This window comes from Drosophila kikkawai, chromosome 2L (genome assembly GCF_030179895.1).
Source record: "Drosophila kikkawai strain 14028-0561.14 chromosome 2L, DkikHiC1v2, whole genome shotgun sequence".
In the NCBI taxonomy this organism is placed as follows: Eukaryota; Metazoa; Arthropoda; class Insecta; order Diptera; family Drosophilidae; genus Drosophila; species Drosophila kikkawai.
Window position 1 is genome coordinate 1482996 of NC_091728.1, and position 27030 is coordinate 1510025.

The window sequence follows — 27030 nt, forward strand, 5'->3', positions numbered from 1 at the left end:
TCTTTTTTTAATATTTAAAACAACAAAATGAGAAATGTTTAGGCATTTTTAATATTAATATTAATAAAAACTTGAGAAAATTTCAAGTATTTTTAATATTTCAAAAAAACCTAAGAAATGATCAACTATTTTTAATATTTCTAAAAAAAATTCAGAAAATTTCACGTACTTTTAATATATCTAAAAAACTTAAAAAAAAACTTAATTTAAAAAAAAAAAAATTGAGAAATTTTCAAAAAAAAATTTAAATTTAAATTTACTTTGGAAATACTTGAACAACAATTGAATATTTAATAAAGCCCTTTTCTGTGCATAATTACTATATGCATACATTAAAATGGAAAATATATAATAAATAGAATAATAAAAGTAAACTATAAAGAATTGTATATTTGTAAACATAAAATAACATAGTTTTAGGTCTTAAACAGAGGTGCCTAGAAGCTGTTATGTACATAAAATCACCAAAAACACAAATAAAAATTTAAAAACAAAAATTTTAATTAAACCATTTAAACACAATTTTTATTTTTTTTTTATTTAAATTGGGTTTATTAAAAAAATTGTGGTTTAAAAAATTAAATAGCTTTGAAGTCTATTATTCATATTCATTAAAAACTATTACAAATTAAATATTCTCAAAAGTAATCTCGTCATTCGAAAATATTTTTTTTAAATCTTTTTTGAACAATTGGTAATTAAAAAAAAAAATTTTTTTTTTCTTCTAAATATAAAACTCAACAAAAAGTTCCAAAAAATCAGTGTCCCTGTCCAAGCCAGTGTCTTAAAATCGATTTGTAGTATGTCATCATGCGGTGCTTGCACTTAACCTGCCACCTTCTAGGGCTTCCGACCCAGAATTCGAATTCACTATTTTCCCCCAATTCTGTAATTCCCAAACAAGAGACTCGCGCAGTCTTTGTTTCAGTTCTGTACATTTCATCAGCGAGTCGAGACCGAAAGCCAGGACTATGAAGTTCCTCAATACCGCTATAATCCTCTGCTACTGCTCCTCTTACCTGCTCACCCTAGTCAGCGGGCTGAGCTTCACGGTAACCTCCCGGATCTACATGGATGTGAAGCACAACAAGCAGCCGGTGGGCAGAATTACCTTTGGACTGTTTGGCAAGTTGGCGCCCAAGGCGGTGGCCAATTTCCGGCACATCTGCCTGCGAGGGATCAACGGAACCAGCTATGTAGGAGCCCGGTTTCATCGCGTGGTAGATCGGTTTCTAGTGCAGGGCGGCGACATCCTTAACGGCGATGGCACTGGCTCGGTTAGTATCTACGGAGAGTACTTCCCGGATGAGGACAAGGCCCTGGCCGTGGAGCACAATAGGCCGGGCTATCTGGGCATGGCCAATCGGGGACCAGACACGAATGGCTGTCAGTTTTATGTGACCACTGTGGGTGCCAAGTGGCTGGACGGCAAGCACACGGTCTTTGGAAAGGTTCTCGAGGGAATGGACACCATCTATGCCATCGAGGATGTGAGTATATGGAATAAGCCCATAAATAATTCCTATATTAATCCTAGAATTTTCCCCTCATTAAGGTCAAAACGGACACCGATGACTTCCCCCTGGAGCCGGTGGTCATCTCCAACTGCGGCGAAATACCCACCGAACAGTTTGAGTTCTATCCGGATGACTTCAACATTTTGGGTTGGATTAAGGCGGCCGGTTTGCCAGTGACCAGCTCGTTCTTAGTCCTGCTCATCTTTCACTACTTTTTCCGCCAGCTGAACATGTACTGCTGAGGGTTTCTCCCCTTTGGAAGCTTTATTACTAATTCTACTTAAGACCACAAAACCACACAATAAACCAGCTTGTTAACCACTTTAAAACAGACTTCTTTTAGGATGCAATAACGCCTCTCAGCAAGATGGGCAACGTCGGACCCATGTGCAACTGTGGAGATGAGTTCGAGTTGAGTTTAAAACGATTTCCTACTGAAAAACCACTCACATCGATGAATATGTAATCCTCTACGAGCTGATTATTCTCATAGAATTGCGTTTCGGGCTTAAAGAAACCCACGATGGTTAGATCCACTCCCGAGTAGTTGGACATGGAGCCGGAGAAGATCTTGGCCAGGGTGAAGTGATGCTTGTGATCAGGATAAACCGAGGGATTCAAACTGTTGTAGTATTCCTCGATCAGGCGACGGTCTTTGGGCGTCAAATCGCGCTGATGCTTGACCATTTTGTCCAGGTCGAACGAGTGGGCATGCTTCAGCTTGGGATCCTTTTCGGCATCCATCAGGCGCTCGAACATATTCCTGTACTTGTCCTTGAAGTATTCTAGGGAGTTGCACTTTTCAGACCAAAAGGAGAACTTTTTGGTGGCGCTGCGAGGAGGTAGATGGTGATTAATCTACACTTGGCCTTGGATATACGTGTTTTTTAAATATTTTAAATATTAAAAATGTATACATATGTTTAAATAAAATATTAAAAATCTAAAAAAGCTAATAAACAATGAATCAAATAACAATTTTTCCCACTTTCCTATTTTTCACTTACTGCTGTGCTGCCGCTGCCACCTTAAAGTCCACAAACAACCCCGGTATCCTCACCGCTGTCCGTGCGGCGGCGATGAGCTTGCCGGGCCCGAAGAAGTGGAGCTTGAGCTCGAAGCGGCGCAGCGAGTTACGCGGCAGGGAGCCCAGGTCCAGAATGAAGCCGTGCTGCTCACAGGGAATGGGCTGGACGGTGAAGTGCTTGACCAACGAGGGCTGCTTATAGCCAGGGGCCTTGTGCAGCTTTAGGTGGCTCTGGTAGACCTGCTGGTGGAGGGCATAGAGCTCTGGCTTTGTTCGAATACGTAGCAGGTAGCGCTCGGCGAGGAGTAGTTGACGCAGGACCGTTGCGTGGGGCAGGTCCTGGTTGTTGTTCACCATCACGTACGTTTTCACCATGCGGAAGAGCTGCAGATCGTGCCGGGCCTGCTGCTCCGAGGGCATGTCCTCCTCACTGAATGACAGCAGGCTGAAGTCTTCGGAGCGCGGTGTGGGCTTATCCTCCATCTGGTTCCCTTCCTCCTCACCCATATTAGCGGGCATCAGCTCCTCCTCCACCACCTCGGTGATACTGCGGAAAATCTCGTATTGGTAGATGCGCTGCAGCAGGCGGTACTCCTCCTCCAGCTCAGCGGGGTCCATGGGGATGGAGGGCAGTGGAGTGGTCATGTCCAGCATGGGCATCACGCCCTGACCTCGCAAACAGAACTCGCTGGAGTCGCTGTTGTTGATCATGGCTCCGAAGGTGTGCCGGAAGCTCTCGCTGAAGCCCAAGATTCCCCTCACCCGGATCTGATCCATTTTCAAGGGATCCAGATGCATTAAGTCGCTGGTTATTAGCTTGCAGTAGCCCTCAACCAGGCGCTTCTCCAATAGCGAGGGTAGCGCTGGGGGAGATTTTAGTGGCTTGGGCTTAATTTCCACTAGGACCAGTTTGAGAGGATAGTTGGTTACATTGGAGACACGAACCACAGCCTCGAAGGACTCGTACCAGGGCTGAGGGGGATAAGGATACCATATGGTTCACTTGTTCCTTCAGTTTGCCTCTAACTCACCTTAATTCCCATGTAGTTACTGTCCTTGTGGAACTTAATCTTCTGCGGAAGATTGACCAGCGTGACGGTCAGAAACTGACTTCGCCCGCCCACAATGGCCAGCTCAAAGAAGGCTTGCATCTCGTGATTACGTCGAATGTGGGGCAGGTGTAGCTTACATTGTAGATCGCCGGGCTGCATGTCCACAACGTTGACGGTGCCCCGTTTCTCGTGGAAATAGATGTATCGACTGGCAAAGCAGTACTCGGAGGAGGGTTCCGACCACTCCTCACTCGAATCAATGTGGAGTCTGGCTAGGATGTCGTCCAATGTTTCCCGCACCAAGCTCGAAGTGCTCTGGTCTCTGTCCTCTTCGGGATCGTTTTGCTCCTTTGGCTGGTAAAGCAGGGGGCGGTGGCTTAGGTCCAGATCGTTGATGACCTCGTCTATGATTTCCACAATCATATCGCCGTCCTCCACGAAGCGCTTGAACTGACAGCGGCACTTCTGGTACCTCTTTGTCATATTGGGCTCGTCGGCACAACTGAAATTGTACTCCAGCATGCGCAGAATCTCCGACAGGATATCGCTGGCAATGCCAGCTGGATCATCCTCGTCGCCTACATATACCTCTTTGGTGAAATGACGCTTCCACTTGAACTCGGCCGGGGCACAGCCTTGGTTAATGAGATTGATGCTACTCTCGTAGGGCTTGCCCCGATCGAAAAGCACCAGTTCGGGCTGGAGGATCACCACATCCGGCACCTTGACGGACACACGCAAGGGTAGACTCTTGAGTTGTATGCCTCGTGCCATAACGTTAATCTTGCCTTCGATGTGGCGACAGGAGAGATTCTTTACAGCTGCCCTGTTCAAGATCACAAAGATTTCCTTTCGTTCGCAGCCAGCCACAGGGATCATCAATTCCTTTTCGTAGGTGTCCTCGTAGAACTCCTTAATCCTGAAGGGACCCGCCACCTGTAGCATTACCCTGTCGATGGGCACGGCGCAGGGATTGATCAGAAGTGGAGTTTCCTCATAGGAACGCTCCCTCAGAGGATCACAGCGTTTGTAGTTGAAGTTTAACTAAAGTTATAGCTTTAAAAACAAAGTTAAAGTGTTGAATAAATTATGTAATTAACCTGCTTGGGACTCCACAGCAGCTGGCACTCCACGAACTCGGCCTGAACACTAACCCGGATAATGTGCTTGCTTGTGGGATACTTCTGGTCGACGACCTGCAGCAAAAAGTCCCCGGTGGCATGACCCTCTACGTACGAGCTAGCCACAATGTCCAACCGCGTCTCGCTGTTGGGATCCAAGTATAGGTTTTTCGGTTCCATGTCAAAGCGCGCCGTCAGGCCGTGAGTGGAGCAGGGGGCGGGATTTGGATCGGTTCCCGGGCCAATGGAATTCAGTCGAATAATAAGGATGCGATAGGCCCGAAATCCTTTGTTGATTACCCTCACGGGAAAGCGATGCGTGAAGATGCCATTCTGGAACTGCTCCTTGGTGTCTGTGTACAGCAGACCGGCATCGAATCCTTCGCGTATGTTGGGCTCAAAGTACAGAGGCACTCCCTCCACCCGAAACGTAATGGGCACCATGATCACATTGTCGAATTGCAGATCAATGAACAGGGTGTTCTGGTAGATATCCGGATCGGTGAACATCGACACCAAGGTGGTGTACATGCTCTGGCCGGTGGGAGACAAGGCTCCGCCTCTCGATGTCAGATATTGGAATTCTGAATCTTTCTAAAAGCGAGATTAATTATCTAGGGATTCTAGGACCTCTTGTAATCCTCACCAATCTTATGCTCAGCATAGTGTGCGTGGGCGTGTAATTGTCAATATAAAAGTGCTGCTTGTGCTCTTCGTAAACCTGCAGCCGCCGATTAATGGACATCGGCGTGATCCGGATCTCTGTGGGCAGAACGTGGGCTACCAAATGGAAGGGGTACGGTCGATTGGCGCCCACAACCTTAACCAAACCCATCAGCCGAGTGTTGCCCAGCGAGCGAAAGGCCACAGCGCATTTGGCAATGATAAAGGCTCCCGAATCAATATAAAACTTCCAGACTCCATCGCGAAATGTCATACCGTTGGGCTGTATTCGTATAGCTTTAAGTATCCTCGCAAATCTAGCTAGGCTTAACCATACTCACAACCACTTCATAGTGAAGAAAGGCACCAACTATGGAACGGTTCTTAAACTCCATATTGAACTCGTACTCCTCGCCAGCATAGACTGTATATTCCGACAGATCTATAATGTTAGACCACTCAATATCCGGGACAACACAATTATACTCGAACCAAAGCTTAGAGCACAGGAACTCCGACTTGATCAGGGTCTTCATGATCGGCTGATCATCACTCGATTCAGGGGAACACGACGGAAGAGCGGGACAGATTCGCACCGACAGGGATCGATGATAATAGCCCGGTCTATTGGGCACCACTAGGATGGTAATGGTGCGCCCGGTGTTCGGACGAAGGTAAATGATTTCGTTGTCGCAATAAACCTCCTGGGGATCACTGGGCAAAGCGTTCCAGTCCATAAAAACAAAGTTGTTGTGCTTGGTAAAGACCGAGAAGTATTTGGTGTGGAGCAAACCAATCAGTGCCTCCTGAATGATGCGCCGATCCGACTCTGACTTGTCGAAGATCTTTTTCTTTTTTAGATTGCTTAAAAGTTGAGCGGCCATGACGGGAATAGGTTCTGCAAAGGCAAGGGAGGGAAAGGACATGCTTTTATTTTACATTTTCTAGGTCACATTCCAGTGACTCACCCATCACTTCCTCCTCAAAGTCCTGGCTGTATACAGACAACTTCGTCTCGACGGACTTTATGGACTTGACCTCCGGTTCTTCCTCCGTTAGGTCAATCGATCCAAACTCTAGCGGCTGGACCAATTCCTCGTGGACTTGCTGCAGATGCTTTATGGGATCGCGCACCGTGATGGGCAGCAACTCGGTGGAGTCACGTATGTTGAGCACCAGCGGTGTCTCTGTCCCATCCTCGGTGGGCTTCACTTGTAGGGTTATGGGTACGGCAAGGGGGTTCAGCAGGAGCATGTAACGCTTTTGGGGAACGGCAACGGGTATGCTCCCAAACTCCACCAGGCTGGGGAAGGTGCGCAGCTGCACTGGCTGTCCCGTGCCTCTTAGGAAGGAGTATAAGTGTTTGGATTAAAGAAGACCAATTAACGGTTACTACCTTAACTCCACTTCATAATGGGTTCCATTCCCCACCTTGAAGCGCAGTTGCAGCGAGAAGCGAGACGGTTCCAGGGAGTAGAAGGACAGATTAAAGATACCGCGGGTACAGGGGTCCAGCAGGAAGCCCTCGACAGGCGTAATGCGTATCCCAGCCAGCTCTGGCTTCGAACAGTCTACATAATTCACTCTGGCGGGAACGGCTATGAAAGGACACTTCAGTTATCCCATATATATCACAATTATCCCATATCCTCACAATCAATGTTGAGGAACTTTATCTGGGCACAGTGCTCCTCGCCCAAGTAGATCTTCCGGAAGTCAACCACCTTCGGATGGACCTCCATTTCTATGCCACCAATACCGCCCGAGAGCACAACGATGTACGACTCGATACAATCCTCGTCGTTGGCAAAGCAAAAGGTGGCTCGGGTTCGCTGAATGTACGGCGGTTCCATGTCATTGGGAAACAGCTGATGAACGTCGTAGGTGGGACGGAAGCACAGCTTAATTTCGGCGGAGGAGTTGCCTCCGATGCGGTTGGGCAGTATGAACTCAAAGTGGCTACTCGCCTTGGGGTCGTAGGTAACCTCCTGGACGGCAGACTCCTCCTCAAAGTCGTAGATCAGGACACTTCGCATACTGACGGCGTCGCTGATTAGCTTTTCATTGATGTCATCAGAGGCCGACTCGTAGCTTTCATCCTGTGTGTCGGTGGTTGCCTCCTTGAAGAGTTGCCCGGTAACGACCACATCTTCCAAGCCCTCATTGCACACCGTCACTGATCGACAGGACTCGCGACCGAACTTGGTCACGGGAAAGGTCACGCAGCCAAGGCTTAAATGCACAGACATGGACTTGGGTGTAAAGGTAAACATCACCGGCTTGGGAGGCACTGCGATGGAGATGGGATTGTCAAGGATCTAAGAGATAATCGTGGGCACCTACACATTCCGAATTTCAAGTTGAAGAAGCCCTTGTACACTTGCAGTTTCCTCGGCTGAATGGCCAGCAGCATTTTGAGATAGTCCTGCGGCGGCAGTAGTTCCTTGTTGCCCGTGCTGATCTCCAGGCCGCGATTGGTGCTACAAAAAGGCATGAATCCTACAGGACTCCTCGACTATTCACTTTACTCACTTTCTGTAGCGCAGGCGCACACTGTCTTTGGAGGGATTATAGACAATCAACTCGAAAAAGGTCTTGTTGCCGGGCACGCAGCTGGGAAAGACTACCGATTCGCTGACCGTGGGATTTGTATCCTTGCCAAGTACTACGAAGCAGGAGAATCATAAGCCCTGTTTGTCATTTTAATCTCTCACTTTGATTACCAACAATGGGCACTTGAAAGATGATGTTCGGGTGAAAGCACTCCACAAAGATGTGGCGGCGCCTGTTGATCTCCCGCTTAGAAGAGGCCCGTATCCAGATTTTCACCTCCAGGTTCTGGTCGGTTTCCAAATAGCGGTTGAGGTCCATTTCAGGTATTGAAATGAATGTGTCGGTTGGACTATCCGTGCTCAGTTGGACGAGGCGTGGGTACTGGGGGGGACAGCTATTGAATGATCCAATTAAGTTCATCGAGTTGATGATCTTACCAATCCACTGTTTCGGATATTCAGCGTCATGCCATAGGTGTAGTTGATCCTGAGGCGCTTTTTTTGGATAATGACGCGTGGCGTGATGTGCAGTGATTCCAGCAAGTTGGCATGTTCACTATAGTCTGTATGGGAAACAGTAAGTTGTAGTATGAGGAGTCCTGAAAGGTATCCCTGTGAAACCTACAATCCTTGCTAATGCAACACTGAAAGCGGCTCGGTGCGCCGATACTGGTCATGCGAAATATGTGCTGGTTATTTATGTAAGAGTTGTCAGGTGTTTGGCCAGTCGGGTCCATAATTATTCTTGTATTCTTGGTTGTTCCGGTGCTCTACTATATGTTTGCCAAATATTTAACTAAATCGAATATTTTATACAATAATGGCAAAGTGAATTCAAAATCAAAGCTCACCAGGATGAGCTTTTGTGGGCTTTTCGCAAAAGGTGGCAAACACCTTACTCACCACAGTTGTATTGTAATTTTTTGGGAAGTGTGGCAAGGCTGGTTGTACTGCTTGCAAAGCAGTTTAGTAACGGTAAGTAAAGCAGTTTAGTTTTTATCTTTTCTTTCAGTTTTAATTAAATTTTAAAATTTAAAAAAAAATTTAAAAAAATTACGATTTAAAAGGGGGGAAACACGTCGAGGAAAATGAAGGGTAGTAAAATATATGTATATATTTCCCATATATCTGTCAATTTGTCTTTATGGTCTCCTGCTTTATTTCCTTTCTCTGTCGCTGCTCCTATAGCTTCCGTTGTTTAGGCAAAACAATTTCAATTTGGCAGGAAAACCCCAACGCAGCATAACCCTCCCAACGAAATGTCGAACGTGAACGTGCTTGCAGGCCCCATCTCCTTTCAGATTTGAGGTCAAGCCCAGTTTCGTCCCCAAAACCCTAGTACACTGTGATCAAATACAAATATTTTGTTTGTTAATATAGAATTTAATAAAGAATATTAATTATGTTATCGATCAAAAAAATTCCGGCAAGTCTATTCTTGCTTAACTTGACTTTTTTCAAGTCTTAAAAATATATACAAATTTATTTAATATTTTATTTTTTTGTTATTTGATATTAGGAAATTTTTTTCATAAGATCGGGTAATATTTAAAGAAACGCAAAAATTTCTTTGATTTAGAAATTATAAAAAAAAATAAATTAAATAAAATAAGAAAGACGCAATTATTTCTCTCTCTGCAAGAGCCCAAAAGCCATTCCAACCGCAGAGCTGCCAATGCACAACAAAGTCCGGCTGCTTTCCTTATTTATTTGTCGGTCGAATCTCCTCCTCCCTTCTCTTCTGCAATTCTGCACTTGGCAATAAGGACGTTTTGTTCAGTTCCTCTTTTTTTTTTTTTGCAAAATTAATGATATGGGACCGGGGCATCGGCTGAAAGCTGGGCATTTTGTGCGGTTTCTGGTGCCTCGTTCCCATTCCTATTCCTTTTCCTATTCCCATTTTTATTGTCAACGAAACTTGAGATAAAAATTCGAAAGAGCCTGCCGGAAAAGCCACCGCAAAACCCCGTGCAAGGAAAATTGAAAGAAGGCGGCTGCGGCCTGTGGCTGCGGCCAGTGTCCGAGGAATTTGCATGTGTCCTGCATCCACTTTGCCATTGTTTGTCCGTGGGCGTGGCCCGGGACCTGCCTCCGTCTGTTATCGCCGGCAAAGCGCTTATAAATCACGGTCCTTTACATGCAAGGACTTTGGGGTACAGGGACAGAGGCGGAGACGGAGATGGAGACGGATACGGGCTTGGACTTGAACACAGATAACACACAACCACATGGCACCGAAAATTGCAGCATCCTTCAATGGAGTGGCAGAGACATGTTACATTTTGATGGAAACCAATTGGCAGGACTCGCTCCCTCATCATGGTCGAGTGGCGCTTTTATTGAGTACAAATTGGCTGCCATAATGATGACAAAGAATCGGTGGACTAGCCTCCATTTCACTGCTCTCTCTTTTGTCAGCCATTCCCGCAGATGACATTTTTATGACATACAATCCGAGGTCCTGCGACTGATTGCTCCCATTGCCTTCCATCCTCCCGCTGGCATTGACCGAAAGGGTGAAAAGGGTTTTTATTTGGCCGGCTTATGTGCTCCTTACGACTGCAAAGTGGCAATTCTTTAACAATTTATGTTGCCAAACCAAAGTCGAGTGTGTGCTGCTGCTCCTGCTGCTGCTGGCCAAGGGCTGCAACAGCTGACGCGCCACCCCTCCGCTCCTGTCGTCGTCGTCCTCGTCGCTTTTTATTTTGTTTGGTCCGTCGGCGGCTGTGAAATTTTCGTGAATTTATGAGCACTTGAGAGCAGGCGCCATCGCCAAAGGCACAGCCCTCCTTCCGAGGCCCTGCTCTGCCATCCCTATACCCAATCCTGGCCAGCTTTCCTCCGCTGGCATACCCATTTTTCGCCAAGCGACTTTGTTGGCTTAATATAAATTTCAACTTGAACAACAACCGGCTGCACTTGAAATAAAATAAATAACTTTAAGATAGAGCAAGGCTAAGATTAAATTTTATAAAATTTCTAGGGTTTTAAAAACCCTTGCGAAGGTCTCTAAAAGTATGCTATAAACTTTTTTTGGTAAGAAATTACCTGTAAAAATTAATTTATAATAAGTAATAACATAATTTTTGACTAACTTTTGAACTCTTCCAAGAACTCAAGAGATTTTTGTAGAATCCGAGAATTTTTTGAAAAATTTACGTATTGTTAGAAAAAAAACCACGATATCCTAAAAGGTTTACCTCAAATTATTAAATTTATACCATAACTACCATTTCCATATTTTTAAAATAAATATTTCTACCCTTTTTACAGTGTATTGAGGGCTCTGAAAAGGAGAACAGACGGAGGCGGTGGCTTGGGCAACATTTTAATGTGCCACGCGGTATTTTTGGGTGTTTTTTTTTTTGGCACTCCTAAGTGGCAGCAAACGGGGCAATAAAACGGTCGCCGAATGTTATGAAAAGGATTGCGGCAAGTGCGAGAGCTCGTAAATCGTAGGCCAGAAAAGGGGCTGTTGCCCAGGGTCAAGCCCTTATAAAAATTAGTTTACGTGGCACATAATTTTGCATTAATTCCGCCTTGGAATGACACTCGACGACAACGAGAGTGGCACTCGCATGTGGCCAGAGAGCTGCGACCTGCGAGCTGCGAGGCTCCAAGCTTCGAGAGCTGAATGCTGGCCAAAAACCACTTTGCCACATTTTAAAGTATCTGTCACATAAAGTGCTCGCTCGAGGGGCAAAGGATGCTGGCCAGAGCCAGCAAAATGCAACAAAATATTTTGTTATGTTGCAGCATCGAAAGAAAAAACAACAGCAAGGAGGAAATGAAAACAAAAACAAGAGACAGAGACAAGAAACAGAAAGAAGGGGTTGAAAAAACAAATGCTTATAAAATGATAAGTTGCAGCTGGAGATGAGGACGTGAAGTCAAGTGAAATGCAGGAGAAGCAACGGCACGGCATCTTCATCCTCGGAAAGGACCTGCCATTGACGATGTGTTGCGGAAATATTTTGTGTGAAATTATTGCGGCCAAAAACTCGGAGACAAGAAGCAATGGAGAGCAAGTAGAGCAAGTTGCTCAGTAAGAAAAATATTCTCCTTAAAAAAAAAAGATAAGTGAGTCAAATTAAGAGCATTCCTGTTTAGGAGTCATTGAATGAACGCGTTGAGAGTGTTTTTGTGGAAAAACATTTACTGAAAGGTCTTTTATAAATATTGTAAAACCTTAAATTTATCAAAGAGAGTAGCTTAGAACTAACTATTTTATTTATGTCTATATATAAAAGACATATATTTATCATATAAATATTTATTGGCTTCTCAACAAGAGCACAGTTACACATTTTTGAAGCAGAAAATTATAATCCCCAAAGGACTCCCTTTGACTTGCATATCCTTTTCAATATTTATTATCTTCTTGATGGTTACGTTCCTCCCGATGACCTGCTAACTCCCAACTTATTGATGAAAATTCCCCGCTTGGTCATCGCTTTGCTCATTTACAAACCAATTTGCATCGCTTATCCCAGGCGGTGGCGTATGCGCAATATTTGTGACATGACCCCCCATGGATAGGGTCATCTAGTGGGCAACCGCAGCAGCAGCAGCAGGACCATCGGAGGCAGCAGCTAATTAGTGTGACAAATTGCTTAGTCAGGGAGGAGAGGGAATGACCACATTCCACAAAACCCATGGCGGTCAGCTGCTGCTGCTGTTGCTGCTACTCCACTGTCAGGTCGATGATGTCCACATGTCGATGGCAGAATGAAAACTCATTAAAAATTTACAATTGATTGACTGCACAATGTTCCAAGGGGAGGGGAGGGGGCGGAACATTTCCCCGAAAATAGTGACAGGCTCGTCGTTGATGGCAAGTTGCTAAATGATGCACACAAACGCATCGAGTGTGGCATATGGCCGCAGTGCCGTTGTGTCCTGTCCCTTCGATATACTGAAGCAATTTATGCTAATGCTCGTTAGTGAAATCAAACATCAGCCGGGCAGCAACCAGGCAGCAGAGCAACAGAGCAACAATTGTGTAAACAACACAGCGGCCGTAAAGTAAACTACGTTCATACGTGAAAGGATCGAAGGAGGAGGACGTGGTAGTGGATGGCAACTGCAACTGCTACTGCAACTGCATTCTGCATCTGTCGGTTGCGCACAAAATATTGACGCATATATATTGGCAGTGACAATTAATCTGCTAATTGCCAATTTAAGCACGTAAACCAAACACAGGCGGCGGCATCGACATGACCAGGGCGTGGCTACCGCATTGAGTTCGTGACAGATAGAAAGGTGCAGTGCGAGAAAAGAGCAGGTGATTTAATAAATAATTAAGAGATTTTACACTTTAGGAAAAATAAAGAATATTTAAGATATAATCCTTTTAAGAAAAGTATCCTCCTCTTCGTAAGTCTCTTTGTCGATTTTTTATTAGTTAGTCCCTTAGTCCCTTTTTCTTTTCAAATAAATATACCAAACTATATTTTAACAATTAAATACAATTCTCAACACCAAAATTTTCCTCTCCGTGCACATATAACTATGAGAGTTGGTAACCATCCAATGGTCCGTGTATCGGGGTCACCATTTATGGGCTGCCAACCATTGGAAACCGACCAGGATGAGACTGCAGCAGACTGTGTGGAGTGTGCGGAGTGCATCTGCAAGTGAATTTGATTTGCCGTCTGATTTATGCGTGCGACGCTCGAGTACTTTTGCGTAATTTGAGCTAATGAAAGTCAACAGAGGCAGGATGCTGGGAACCAGGATGCAGACAGGAGGCTACACCAGGGGTCGGGCCACAAGTGCGTATGAATAATCAGGGGGTTCAAAGAGAGCGAGAGAGAGAGAGGCTCGTAAATAAATTAGTTTTGCTGTTGACACGACGACAAATTGATGTGGGAGGGAGGCGGAAGGCGGAAGGCGTGACCGGGAAGTGCCAGCGACTCCGGAAGCCAGAAAACCCCTTCGGATGCAGCACAATGGTGATCTAATGAGCACGCACAGTGCTTCCTTCATGGCGGCCCTTTCTTTTGAGTTAAGTTTGGAATTTATTTTTTCTTGAAAAACTTTCGCTTCGAAAGACAAGAAATGAAGGCTAAGGATTTTCGGGGCGTGTCTCTGGGCCTGTCAACTAAATGCGCTCCATTGTTGGCAGTTGCCCCTTGCTGCTCCTCTTGCTCTGGACCCTTGATCCATCTTGGCCAGGACGATGACGATTGTCGCAGCTCATTAAATCCAAGCCAAGGCAAAGACAGCAAAAGGCAAGCCGCAAAAATCCCTTTTGCTTTTTTCGGACAAAAGAGCTTCATTGTGTCCGGGGAAGCCACTCGTCGTTTCGTCTCTTGGCCACATTCAAAATGCCATTAAAAGCATACTAAAATTAATTTGTAGCAATTAGTTGCAAATTGCAAGAAAGCAAAGCAAAAGCGACCAAAGGCAAAAGGATGCCAAAGGACATGGATGAGCCAGCCGGCCGCAGAGAGAAATTGCTCAACATTTTTATGTGTTTTTGCTCATTTAGAGAACTGGAGATGGAGATGGAGCTGGAGATGGAGCTGGAGATGGAGCTGGAGCTGGAGTCGTCTCTGGCCAAAATCATAAAAACTCAGTGCCAGTGCCAGTGCCAATTGCCGCAGTCGCAGCTGAAGTAGTCAAGCATAAATAAATTCACTGTTATTTTTGGCAATTATTTTCACATTCGAATCTTTCTTCTTGTGTATGTGTCTGGGTGTTGTATCTCTTGTGTCGAACTCATTTGTAATTTGCAGCTAGTTGGACCGATGAGAACGTCGCTTGCCGCCAGCTCTTTAGATCTCTTGTGCTGATCTAGTAGAGGCTCAAGTTCCTGGGTATATTAGACCTCGGAACAGCTTTAGATTGTTCGATTTATATATTTAAATATAACAAACAATATCGTTATCAGAATTATTTTAAAAAATCTTGTGAAATTGTATAAATAAATATTATAAAAATTTTAAATATAGAAAAATATCGTAACAGTATAGGAAGTTTTTTTTTAAATTATTAAAAAAAATATTTAAAAATGTAACCAATATATTTAAGAAAATAACGATTTATTGCAACGATTAATATTAAAATATATCTTTTTTTATAGATATATCGATCTTTTTTGTCTGAGTCTAGTTTTTCTTTTTTAAAATAAGCCTTTTTCATAATCTGAATAACTTTGTGGAGATTTTTAAAAACATAAATATTTAATTACAATTTAAATTAATATAAAAAATGCCTACTTTATTTCTAAATAATTTAAAACTAATTTTTCCCGTCTAAAATTTAATTATAATGGGTATTACAATTTCGAGTACTGTCTAATTTCTATTTGTTACTGTTGTTGGGCTTGTGATGCCATTAATTAGCCCCCTCCTCGACCTCAGAAGCCCCATCTTCGGGTGCTTGTACCCCCCAAATCCAACCGGGACTCCCAGCCCTGCGATTCCCAGGCGATAGACATCTCGGTGCCGGCATTTGTCTTGACAGGATTGGTATGGGAGTCAAGGACCCACAGAGGAGGCATGACACATGTTGTCAGCAGGCTCATCTTTCTTTCTAACCCCCACCCCTCCCAGCAACTATTCGAAGCTCCGCTAATTGGAAAATGTCACAATTTATTTTATTTTTATGTTTAATTGGATTCTGGGCTGAACGGAACAGAGATGGATGCGTCGCCTAGGAACGATGCATGATAATTTTCTTAATTTGCTCGCCTTGATGAGCAGGAAATCGAGGCTCTTCCCGCACTTTTCCTGTGAGAGAAAGCGAAACTTTTTCCATTTCGCTGATGGCATGTGTACGTGTAAAAGTTTTTGCCCACAGCTGCTATCGGGTAGAAGGGAAGGGCGACTCTTCAAAGGTGCAAATAAAGTAAATTATTAGATTCAGCTCCCTCTTTTCTGCTAGTGCTGCTTGTGGATTTCCGCTTCAATTACTGCTCTCGCATAAATTTCACTTGACAAACTTGCTCGTGATAGTTGGCTTGCACACGCACACCCATACACACACACAGGGATTGACAAATTAAGGACTTCCGCTGGGGGCAACATGTAATTGCTATTAGTTATCCTGGAGCCAAGTTTAATGAGAGCGGAGAACATACGGCCAAAGTTGCTTGCTACTGCTTACTAAAGTCATTTACTTGCTTTTAGATTAGATTTGTATACCCTATAAATATAAATGAGTACAGATGGGTATAATAGTTTAGCGCCAAGCAAGACTGTAAATATTTAAAAGTCATTAGAAGGTATCTCCGACCTTATACAGTATTTATTTTTGATCAGCCTTACCAGCAGAGTGGATTTAACCATGTCCATATGTATTACAGGCCTCCTATCTGATCTATTTTGTTTTATACATATATTAGCTGCCGTATTCCATTCAACGAATGGAGAGATTTCATAGAAGAATTCCAAATTTTGTTGTCGTATACGACCTCTAATTCTATGCACACAGAAATTTGAAAACATACGTACATTACCAGCACATAGAGTTCCGTCGTCTTTGTACATAGCTCTTATCAATCCCAGCCTAAGCTCGATGCCTCTTCGAAAGACTTTGAGTAATTTGGGAATCAGTTCACAAAACACATTCAACTTCTGCGGTATTACAGTTTCCTAGTAAAAGGATGCATAACTTTGGTATCCTCTTCATTTGGGCGCTGGCCGCGTGTATCCTGTGGCAAGGATTCTTCGCGAAGGGCCAGTCGGGTTACATTTGCCTAATTGAGGATCCAAAACAAAATCAATACGACAGCATTTGTCTGACAGAACTGAGCTCACGGCTTAGCGAAGTCGTCAAAGCCCAGAACGAAGGAAACAAAAAGCTGGAGAGATTGGAGGTGAAAATAGAAAAAACGCAGGACAAGCTACTTCAGGAGGTGCAAAGCAAACTGGAGGGCCAACATGCCAATATGGAGGCCAAACTAGAAGACAGTCTGCTTGCGGTGAAGACCAAGCTGGAAGGACAACAGGTGGTACTGACCAAGTTGAAGGTCTCCCAAGCAAAACTCGAAGGAAGCCTTCTTGCGGTTCAGGCAAAGCTTGAGAACCAACTTCAGGCGGTTGTTAATCAACTGCAGGCAATGTCGAACAAAATGGATGCTGCAAAGGTGGCAGTCCATGCGATTACAATACAATCTGGTTTTGAGCTAATCGGTACCAGATATTTTCAAATTGTAAAAGAAGAAGTGAATTGGGAGACTGCTGAGAGAAGATGTCGTGAGATGGGAGGTTACTTAGCCTCCTTTCGAAATGAAGAAGAAAGTAATGCCATTAGACCAAGACATGGTGATTATGACTATTGGCTAGGCATTAATGATCAAGAGAATGAGGGCCACTACGTATCTGTGGCCTCACAAAAGCCAGCACCATTTTTAAAGTGGGCTAGGGGAGAACCAGACGACACAAACCATGAGCAAAACTGCGTCTATTGGTATAATGGCGAAATGAGTGACATCGATTGTAAAACAGATGCCGTTTATTTTATTTGCCAGGCGGACAAAGAAACTTAGTATAACTCGCATTTATTGTTATAAATAAAGTAATATTTTAAAATAATAATACCCTTGCTTATAACTTACTAACAAAAAAAGGGTCTTCCTGACATTTCAGCAATATTTATTTGATAAAGGCTTGAGCAGAATTATTTGGGCTTCTGGTTTAATCATCGAATTTGGATTGTAATGCATGAAATTTATTTAATCAATTAAATCTTGGGTAAATCCTGATTAAAAAAAAAAAATATAGTAAAAAAGTTTTTTTTTAGTAAACATGTATGTACTCGTGTACACTCCGAAAAAATTAATGAAAGCGAGCCGAATACAATTATATTATTTATTGAGAATTTTCTAAAGACTTAATTATTAATACACATAACACAATTAAGGTCCTTTAAAACCAATAATTAATTGCAAACAAATCCCAATCGGTAATTATTTTCTTGAATAACAGTTCAATCTTCTTTTTAAACAACGTATTGTCTTCATAGTTCCACACAGAGGGGTACTTTTTGCAGTGTATTTATGATTCTTAGGTACTTCTGCTTCTATTATATACACATAGAAGCAGAAGTACCTAAGAATCATAAATAGAATTACATAGAATGCGGTCAGCGTCAAAAATAGCTCTTATCAATTCCAATTTTGGCCGGCTGCTGCTTCGGAAGCCATCGCATGTTTTCGGGAATCCCTCGATAAGAGACTTTCACCTTCACCCATGAACCCCTCATTTACGTCACGCTGCTTATACAGAGCTCTTAGCTACAAACTACACCTTTTTCAGCTAAACAAATAATAATAATAATAATAATACGTCAATTTTGTTTGGAATTTTGTATGTTTTCTCTTAAAAACAATTTTTTATATTTATATGAATATAATTTTTTAGGCAATCAAATTTTAAATCTAGAAATGAAGCTAGCTTCGGGACTCCGATCGTTCCTATGGTTGTTATATGGCATTTGGGTTCGATTTGTATAAAATATAACCAAAATTCTTATGGCAGCTTTGTATATGATATAGTCGTTCGATCTAGCCCCTTCCGACTTCTATACTCACTGCAATATAAAGAAATCTATCTGCAAAGATTCATTCAAATAGCTATTTAATCAAGAGAAATAAATAAAGTCTTAATCAATGATTTTTTTTGTTGTGTATAATTTTTTATATTTACTATTTACTCCTCCTACATAAGTCCATACATATTTTGCGTAGACCTCCACGAGCACAGAGAGTGCCATCTTCTCTATATATTTGTGTATGTATATAAAGCTCTTATCAATCCCAGCCGAAGCCAGATGCCTCTTCGAAAGTCTTTGAATAATTCGAGAGTCAGTTCACCAGAGACTTTTAACTTTCCCGGTCTTACAATCTCCTGGTAAAAGGATGCGCAACTTTGGGATCTTCTTCCTTTGGGCGCTGGCCGCCTGCACTCTATGGAATGGATCCTTGGCGTCGAGCCTTCGGTCTGGCTATATATTCCTACTTGACGATATGAGTCCCAATCAGTCCGATAGCATTTGTCTCCCTGAACTACGATCTCTGTTAAACGACGTTGTGCAGACCCAGAACCAAGGGAACGTCTGCGATGCTGTCAACGAAATCAAATCGAAGCTGAAGGCACTGGACGTGAAAAGCCAACTTCAGGAGGTGCATTTTAAGCTGGAAGGACAACTACAAGGAGTGGAAAATAAGCTGGAAGGACGACTACAAGGTCTAGAAAAACAACTACAGGAGGGGCAAACCAAACTGGAGGCTAAACTGGGTGAAAAGCTCCTTGCGGTACAGGGAAATATTGAAAACCAACTTCAGGCGGTTCTAAATCAACTGCAGTTAGTCCAGAACAAAATAGATGTACCCAAGGTCGTAGTCCCGGCTTTATCCACGATTAGTATACCACCTGGATTCGAGCTAATCGGCAACAGATATTTTAGAATTGTAATTGAAGAAGAGAATTGGGAGACTGCTGAGAGAAGGTGTCGTGAGATGGGAGGTTACTTAGCCTCCTTTCAAAATGAAGAAGAGTTTAACGCTATTAGACTAAAACTAATTAATAGCATAGGTAATGGGATGTTTTGGCTAGGCATTAATGATCAAGAGAATGAGGGACACTTTGTATCTGTGGCCTCACAAAAGCCAGCACCATTTTTAAAGTGGGATGAGGATGAACCAAACGACAAAGGTCATGTGGAGAACTGCGTCTTTTTGGTTGGTGGCAGAATGTGGGACGACGCCTGCAGTGGTAACTTATATTTTATTTGCCAGGCGGACAATGAAATTTAGCAACATTCACATTTATTGTTTTAAATAAAGATATATTTTAAAATTATAACTCCTTACAATTCATTTATTAAAAAAGGGGGGTCTTCATTACTTTTCAGCTATATTTATTTGATACAAGTTTGTTTTACAAGGATTTTATGATCCTCTGGTTCAATCATCGAGCTTAGATTATTATTAAAATTTAAATTATTTATTAACAGGAAAATGTCTTGAAATACGGTATTCTGAATCCAAATGAATCCTTCAAAACGAAACTTGAGAATAAAAAGTTAAATCTTGAGTAAATAAAAATAAAACCAAACAACAAAAGATAGCTTTTCTTCTTGTCAGTTTCCTTTATTTTGAACGCAAATGTTGTACAAAAGTAAAAATGTTTCATACGATATTGGAGAATCACCTCTACATTTATGTACTCACGTACACCTAAAATATAAATTAAAACAATTAGCTGAATTTTACAGTTCTGGCTAAATTTTGTTGTCAATAAAACATTGTATGGTCTTAATGTTCAACATGACGGGACATTTTTTTCAGTGTATATATGCTACTTAGGTACTTCTCCTTAGAAAAAAAGAGCACCCAGAGATTGCGGTCATCGTTATAAATAGCTCTTATCAATCCCAACTTGGATCGGATTTTTCTTTGGAAGCCATCGCGTGATTTTGGGAATCGAATTCGTTGATAAGAGACTTTCACCTTCACTCTTGAACCTCTGTTTTACGTCACGCTGCTTAAACAAATCTCTTAGCTACAAGCTTTACTTTTTTTTGCTAAATGCGAATTTCAAAAAGAATTAATATATATATGTATAAGGTCAAACAAATAAAAGTGAGCACAGCTGGCATTGTTTCTTCATGTAGGGTAGCATTTATGAAATGGGATCGCTCAGGCTATTTAGCGAAGAGGGTAGAAGTGGCCATTGGTAGGTTGGGAAAGACCAGAACCTCCAGAACATCAAAAGAGGTGAAGAGGGGAGATCAATCCAAATGGAATGACATTTCCCGTAAGTGGCTCTATCCCCGATTATTGCACACGAATTTCTCTCGACTATTATAAGTAGGCATTCCGATATTTGAGGAAGACCATCATCCTGATAGCCGACGAGCCGAAGCCGGACAATATTTCCGCGTCTCGAATTAACTAGTGGCCTGGAATATACTATCTATCTGTTTGTTTGTACATATTTATACACACGGAAATTGGGAAATGCGTGGACAGACTGTGTCGTCATCTTCATAAAAAGCTCTCTTATCAATCCCAGCCTAAGCTCGATGCCTCTTCGAAAGTCTTTGAATAATTCGAAAATTAGTTCTTTAGAGACTTTCATCTACCGCGGTCTTAACATCTTCCAGTAAAAAATGCACAATTTCGGAACCTTCTTCTGTCTTTGGGTTCTGGCTGCCTGTATCCTGTGGCAAGGATCCTTCGCGAAGGACCAGTCGGGTTACATATGCCTCATTGACGATCCAAAACAAAATCAATGCGACAGCTACTGTCTGACTGAACTAAGCCCACGGCTTAACAAAGTTGTCAAGGCCCAAAACAAAGGAAATACGAACACCCGTAATGCTGCCAACGAAATCAAATCGAAGCTGGAGAGATTAGAGCTGAAAATAGAAGAAGTGCAGGCCAAGCTACCTCTGGAGGTGTATACCAAGCTGGAAGGACAACTACAAGGAGTGGAAACCAAACTGGAGAGTCAACAAACCAAGATGGAGGCTAAACTGGATGACAGTCTTCTGGCGGTAAAGACCAAGCTGGAAGGACAACAGGTGATACTTACAAAGTTAGAGGACTTCCAAGCCAAACTCGAAGCAAGCCTTCTTGCGGTTCAGACAAAGCTTGAAGCCCAACATCAGGCGGTTGTAAATCAACTGCAGGCAATGTCGAACGACAAGAAAGATGCTGCCGAGGGGAGTCAATTACAGGCAAAATCGAATAAGACGGCCGTACCCCAACAAGCACCCAAGGCGGAAGTTCCGGCTTCATCCACGATTACAATTCCATCAGGTTTTGAGCTAATCGAAACCAGATATTTTATAATTGTAAATGAACTCGTAGATTGGGAGACTGCTGAGAGAAGATGTCGTAAGATGGGAGGTTACTTAGCCTCCTTTCGAAATGAAGAAGAAATCAACGCCATTACACCAAAACTTGATTGGCCGGCTTACTGGCTAGGCATTAATGATCGCGATAATGAGGGCCACTTCGTATCTGTGGCCTCGCACAAGCCAGCACCATTTTTAAAGTGGAAAGAGGAACAACCAAGCGACTTATATCATGAGGAGAATTGCGTAAATTTGTATGATGGCAAAATGTGGGACACCGATTGTAATGTTTCTTCGCTTTTTATTTGCCAGGCGGACAATGAAACTTAGCAAAATTTTTATTTATCGTTTTTAATAAAGTTGTATTTTAAAATAATAATACCTTGACAATAATTGACTAAAAATAAGAGTCTTTCTTACTTTTCAGAAATTTTCGGAATTTTGAATCCAACTGAATACTTGAAAAATTAACCTTGAGATTATAGAGTTAAATCTTGAGTAATTACAAATTAAATAAAACAACAAAATGTAGTTTTCTTTCTTATCAGTTTCTTTCACTTATACAAATGTGCAGAATTTGTACAAATCTTTTATTTATTTTTTATTTACTTTTTTTTTTTTTAAATCATGGCTTTTATGTTGCGCATGACGCTACATTTTTTTCAGTATATATATGCTACTTGCTTCTCCTTGGGAAATATATATGTATGTATGTATATACAGTCAGCGTTTTAAATAGCTCTTATCAATTCCAATTTTGACCAGATGCTTCTTCGGAAGCCATCTCGTGTTTTCGGGAATCCGTTAATAAGATGCCCATGAACCCCTGATTTACGTCACGCGGCTTAAATAATGTCATAATCAATAATTATTTCGTGTAGTGTATACGTTTTTATATTTACTATATGGTATATACTCCTCCTACAGAAGTCCATACATATTTTACATATGGGCATTTCCATAATGTCGCACGCGACATTCGTACGCATTCAAATAAAAAAAAAAGTATGGTACATCAATTTTTTTTATTTTTATAAATGTTAACTTATAGCTCTTGTCTAGGACTATAATTGGTGCAAATGTTGATTTTGAGAGTTTGCTCAATTTTAAGAAAATTAAAAAAAACTGAAGGATTCGCACGCGACAAAAACAGAAGTCACTTTCGCGGCGAGCTGTTTAAACACTGATTTCAACGAAACGGCAGGGACTAATTTAACGAAACAAATTTTAAAATATGATGCAATAATGTCACTTTCATATGCTTTAATTTACACGCAAAAATATAGCGTAGTTTATTTTTTATTTAATTTTAATCATATTCGCACGCGACATGTCGCACGCGACATATTTTTTCATCATACTTTGCATGTAATTTTAACTATTATAAGTAAATTGGAAGAGCATATATCTATTTTATTTAGACTTTTTGCATTCTTCTAGTGATGTTAGTAAACAACAGTCAAAGCATAATGCCTCGGTTTGGATGTAATTAACAAAAGAAAACAGGTCCATTTTTATGATGTTTTTCATCAAAATAATGAAAAATCGTGTTTGCGCGAATATGCATTCGAATATTTCGAAATTTGTTTTAGAATATGGTAAAGCTCTTCAAATTTAATCAATTGGCCTTTTCCTAATGTTACTATGTTGGAAAAAAAAATTTTTAGAGAAGTTTTAGTGTTTTGGCCGCGGTTGACCTTTCTGTGGAAATGCCCATATACCATCATGAGCACAGGGAGTGCCGACTTCTTTATATATTTATCTACATATATAAAACCTTTATCAATCCCATCCGAAGCCAGAAGGCTCTTCGAAAGTCTTCGAAGAATTCTTGAATTAGTTCACCAGAGACTTTCAACTTCCACGGTCTTGCAATCTACCAGTAGAAGGATGCAAAGCTTCGGTACCATCATCCTTTGGGCGCTGGCTGCCTGCACTCTATGGAATGGATCCTTGGCGACCAGCCTTCGACCTGGCTTAATGTTCCCATTTAACGATACGAGTCCCGATAGCATTTGTGTCCCTGAACTACGATCTCTGTTAAACGACGTCGTGCAGGCCCAGAATCAAGGGAACACGAACACCCGTGAATCTGACAACGAAATCAAATCGAAGCTGGAGACATTGGAGGTGAAAATTGGAGAAGTGCAGGCCAAGCTTCTTCAGGAGGTGCATGCCAAGCTGGAAGGACAACTACAAGGAGTGGAAAATAAGCTGGAAAGACAACTACAGGAGGGGCAAACCAAACTGGAGGCTAAACTGGGCGAAAGTCTCCTTGCGGTACAGGGAAAAATTGAAAACCAACTTCAGGCGGTTCTAAATCAACTGGAGTTAGTCCAGAACAAGATAGATGTACCCAAGGTGGTAGTCCCGGCTTTATCCACGATTAGCATACCACCTGGATTCGAGTTAATCGGTAACAGATATTTTAGAATTGTAAATGAATTTGTGGATTGGGAGACTGCTGAGAGAAGGTGTCGTGAGATGGGAGGTTACTTAGCCTCCTTTCGCAATGAAGATGAAATCAACGCCATTACACCAAAACTTCTTGTTTGGTTATATTGGCTAGGCATTAATGACCGAGATAATGAGGGGCACTTCGTATCTGTGGCCTCGTACAAGCCAGCACCATTTTTAAAGTGGGCTGCGGGAGAACCAAGCGACAGAAACCATAAGGAGAACTGCGCTTATTTGGCTGAGGGCATAATGGGGGACTACGATTGTAATGAATCAAATGAAGCTTATTTTATTTGCCAGGCGGACAATGAAACTTAGTAAAATTCGTATTTATCGTTTAAAATAAAGTTATATTTTAAAATAATAACTCCTTACAATTAATTTATTAAAAAAGGGGGGTCTTCCTTACTTTTCAGCAATATTTATTTGCCCAAGCTTGGAGACAAACTTCACACTATTTCAACTAAGTACATGGAAAAACTTAACAATCACCCTAATAGTCTGGCTAGAAGATTAGCCACCGCTGAACACAGAACACGAGTCAGGAGAAGACTTAAACGTCACCACCCTCAAGACCTCCCCGACAGGATCTTGACATAAAATATCAGACAAAACATGAAAATCATTTCAAATTATGTAAACATAACTTAACTTAATACTCCTCCATAACAAAGCATTGTAAACATAGAATTAACTTCCAATTAGGTTTAGTTGCCAAATATCTAGGTATCAGTGCACTAGTCAAATAAAATTTCATTATTTTTTTTTCCAAAAAAAAAAAAAAAAAAGGCGGACAATGAAACTAAGCTAAATTCACAATTATAATTTTAAATAAAGATATATTTCAAAATAATAATACCTTGACCATAATTTACTAAAAATAAGAGTCTTTCTAACTTTTCAGCAATATCTAAGCTTTTGGTTTCAGCCTCGAGTTTGGATTATTAATAAAAGTAAAATAATTTATTTGAGGAAATTTGGTTTGGAATTCGGTATTTTGAATGCAACTGAATTCTTGAAAAACGAAACTTGAGAATAAAAAGTTAAATATTATTAAATCATGTACACCCAAAAACTAAAATAAAACTAGCAGATTATAATACAAATTGTTGTCTAAAATTGTGGTCTTTGGTTTCTTCCTAATCATTAACTTTTTGTATCCAAATTAAATTTGGGAAACATTTTTAAAGTTAACAGTTTTGGCTACTTTTTGTTGTCAATAAAACATTGTGTGGTCTTAATGTTCCACATGACGGGATATTTTTTTCCCTCCTTGGGAAATATATATAATCGAGCACGCAGAGAGTACGATCATCGTTATAAATAGCTCTTATCAAAACCAACTTGGACCGGATGCTTCTTCGGAAGCCATCGCGGGATTCAGAGAATCCGTTGATAAGAGATTTTCACATTCAGCCATGAACCCCTGATTTAATTTTTAATTTCCTTGAAGTATTTTTATTTAATTTGCTTAAATATCTGTACCTTCAAGTCAAAAATTTACATTTAATTAAATATTTCATAAATGTTTTAAAGATTAAATATCTTTTAACTTGTTTTTCAAAGTACCCCTTAATTATTAATATTTTTGTTTATGCAACTTTCTCTAATCTTTAAACGAAAACCCTCGAATATTATTGTTGCATCGTAAATTCTGAGAGTTACCTTAATGAGCGGTTCAAGTTATGTGGGTTTCTTGTTATCCTCTTTCGCTCTCCGCCTTCACATGGATTTGGAATCAAAGGCGGCTTTTGGGGTATAATTTCTCAGGCATATAAATAAATCACGTTGTCTGCCAGATAAAAAGCTTTATTGGCTTCATTATGGCAGAAGGCAGAAGGAGCAACAGCAGCAGCAGCATTCCGAGGCCGAGGCTTAATGAGATATATATGCCAGTTGCCTGACGCTACGTTACGTATACGCCGCATAGGCGGTCTTCGTCGCCCGTTGGTTGTCCTTCATCTTGTGTTTTTTTTCTTCTACTACCCCCGTACTTTGAGGGGTGCGCATAATAAATTTTCATTTTAATGACTTAACGCATAAAAACAACAACAACAGGCAGATGATGAAGAATGCAAGGGGGAGGGTAGAGAGCTTACAGGTGGCACAACGTTGTCCTGGCTGCTGTTTTTACAACCATTCCCAAGCACTGAGCACCGCCATGGTATTCGTTACACATTTCCCCAGCTTTTCCAGCTTTCCCTGCTTCATTTGTTACGCATTTTCCCCCCACACACCCCCCCGCTCCTTATTGCCCCAAGAGGCGTCGCATAAATGTGTTGGAAAACATTTTTATGATGACGTGCTAAAGGGAACTGGGAACTGCGGATCCCAGATCTAACGCTGCCCACGCATCGTCGTCGTCGTCGTCGTAGCTCACCTCGAGCAAAAAGTTAATTAGAAATTATGCTCGAGCTGTGTGTGCTCGCACACAACACTAACAACACCTTTGGGCCTTCACAATGAGGCTTAAAAATCATACATACACTGGTGCTAAAGGAGGTGGGGTTAGGAAAAAACCCATAAACCTCGACGGCATGGGCATAAAGCTAATGAATGCCACTTTTGATGTGGCAGAAGCGTGACAAGGCTTAAAGGAGGCTGGAGTCTCTGAGAGAGAAAAGTATGATTTCCAAACTCTGCTGAACAAAAATTCATTTGTCAAACGTTAAATATTTTCGCAAATATAAAAACCAATTGGATATTGGTAACCCAAGCCCCAAGATGCTCATTTAAATAAAAAATAAAAATGTAAAATAAGAAACACTGTTATGACAGGACAATGGCATTTATAGGTTGATGTCAAATGAAGAGTTTCACATTTTC

At 41.7% G+C, this 27030-nt stretch overlaps 3 protein-coding genes across 6 annotated transcripts; 2 read left to right on the forward strand and 1 right to left on the reverse strand.

Annotated features, from left to right (window-relative positions):
- Positions 1 to 907: 907 nt before the first annotated feature.
- ninaA (neither inactivation nor afterpotential A) lies at positions 908 to 1846 on the forward strand. Its single transcript, XM_017173494.3, has 2 exons — positions 908 to 1490; positions 1556 to 1846. Exons 1-2 carry the CDS (start codon positions 972 to 974, stop codon positions 1757 to 1759), a joined length of 723 nt encoding a protein of 240 aa, XP_017028983.1. The 5' UTR covers positions 908 to 971; the 3' UTR covers positions 1760 to 1846.
- LOC108079205 (uncharacterized) lies at positions 1757 to 8743 on the reverse strand. 4 transcript variants are annotated; one of them, XM_041775964.2, is made up of 15 exons: positions 8558 to 8743; positions 8371 to 8495; positions 8104 to 8314; positions 7913 to 8045; positions 7724 to 7860; positions 7035 to 7670; positions 6777 to 6978; positions 6349 to 6722; positions 5722 to 6278; positions 5364 to 5663; positions 4697 to 5311; positions 3576 to 4640; positions 2525 to 3516; positions 1968 to 2349; positions 1757 to 1910 (listed from the first exon to the last, which is right to left on the reverse strand). In XM_041775964.2, exons 1-15 carry the CDS (start codon positions 8667 to 8669, stop codon positions 1857 to 1859), a joined length of 5895 nt encoding a protein of 1964 aa, XP_041631898.1. In that variant the 5' UTR covers positions 8670 to 8743; the 3' UTR covers positions 1757 to 1856. The 4 variants fall into 4 exon arrangements, with proteins under 4 accessions (XP_041631898.1, XP_070142528.1, XP_070142531.1 ...); XM_070286427.1 differs by having other exon boundaries at positions 8104 to 8327; XM_070286430.1 differs by lacking the exons at positions 7913 to 8045; positions 8104 to 8314; positions 8371 to 8495; positions 8558 to 8743 and having other exon boundaries at positions 7035 to 7659.
- A 7803-nt stretch (positions 8744 to 16546) lies between these two features.
- On the forward strand, positions 16547 to 19699 carry LOC121502386 (protein FAM81A-like). Its single transcript, XM_070283484.1, has 3 exons — positions 16547 to 17029; positions 18980 to 19409; positions 19500 to 19699. The coding sequence occupies exons 1-3, from the start codon at positions 16547 to 16549 to the stop codon at positions 19697 to 19699; spliced, it is 1113 nt and encodes a 370-aa protein (XP_070139585.1).
- Positions 19700 to 27030: the final 7331 nt, after the last annotated feature.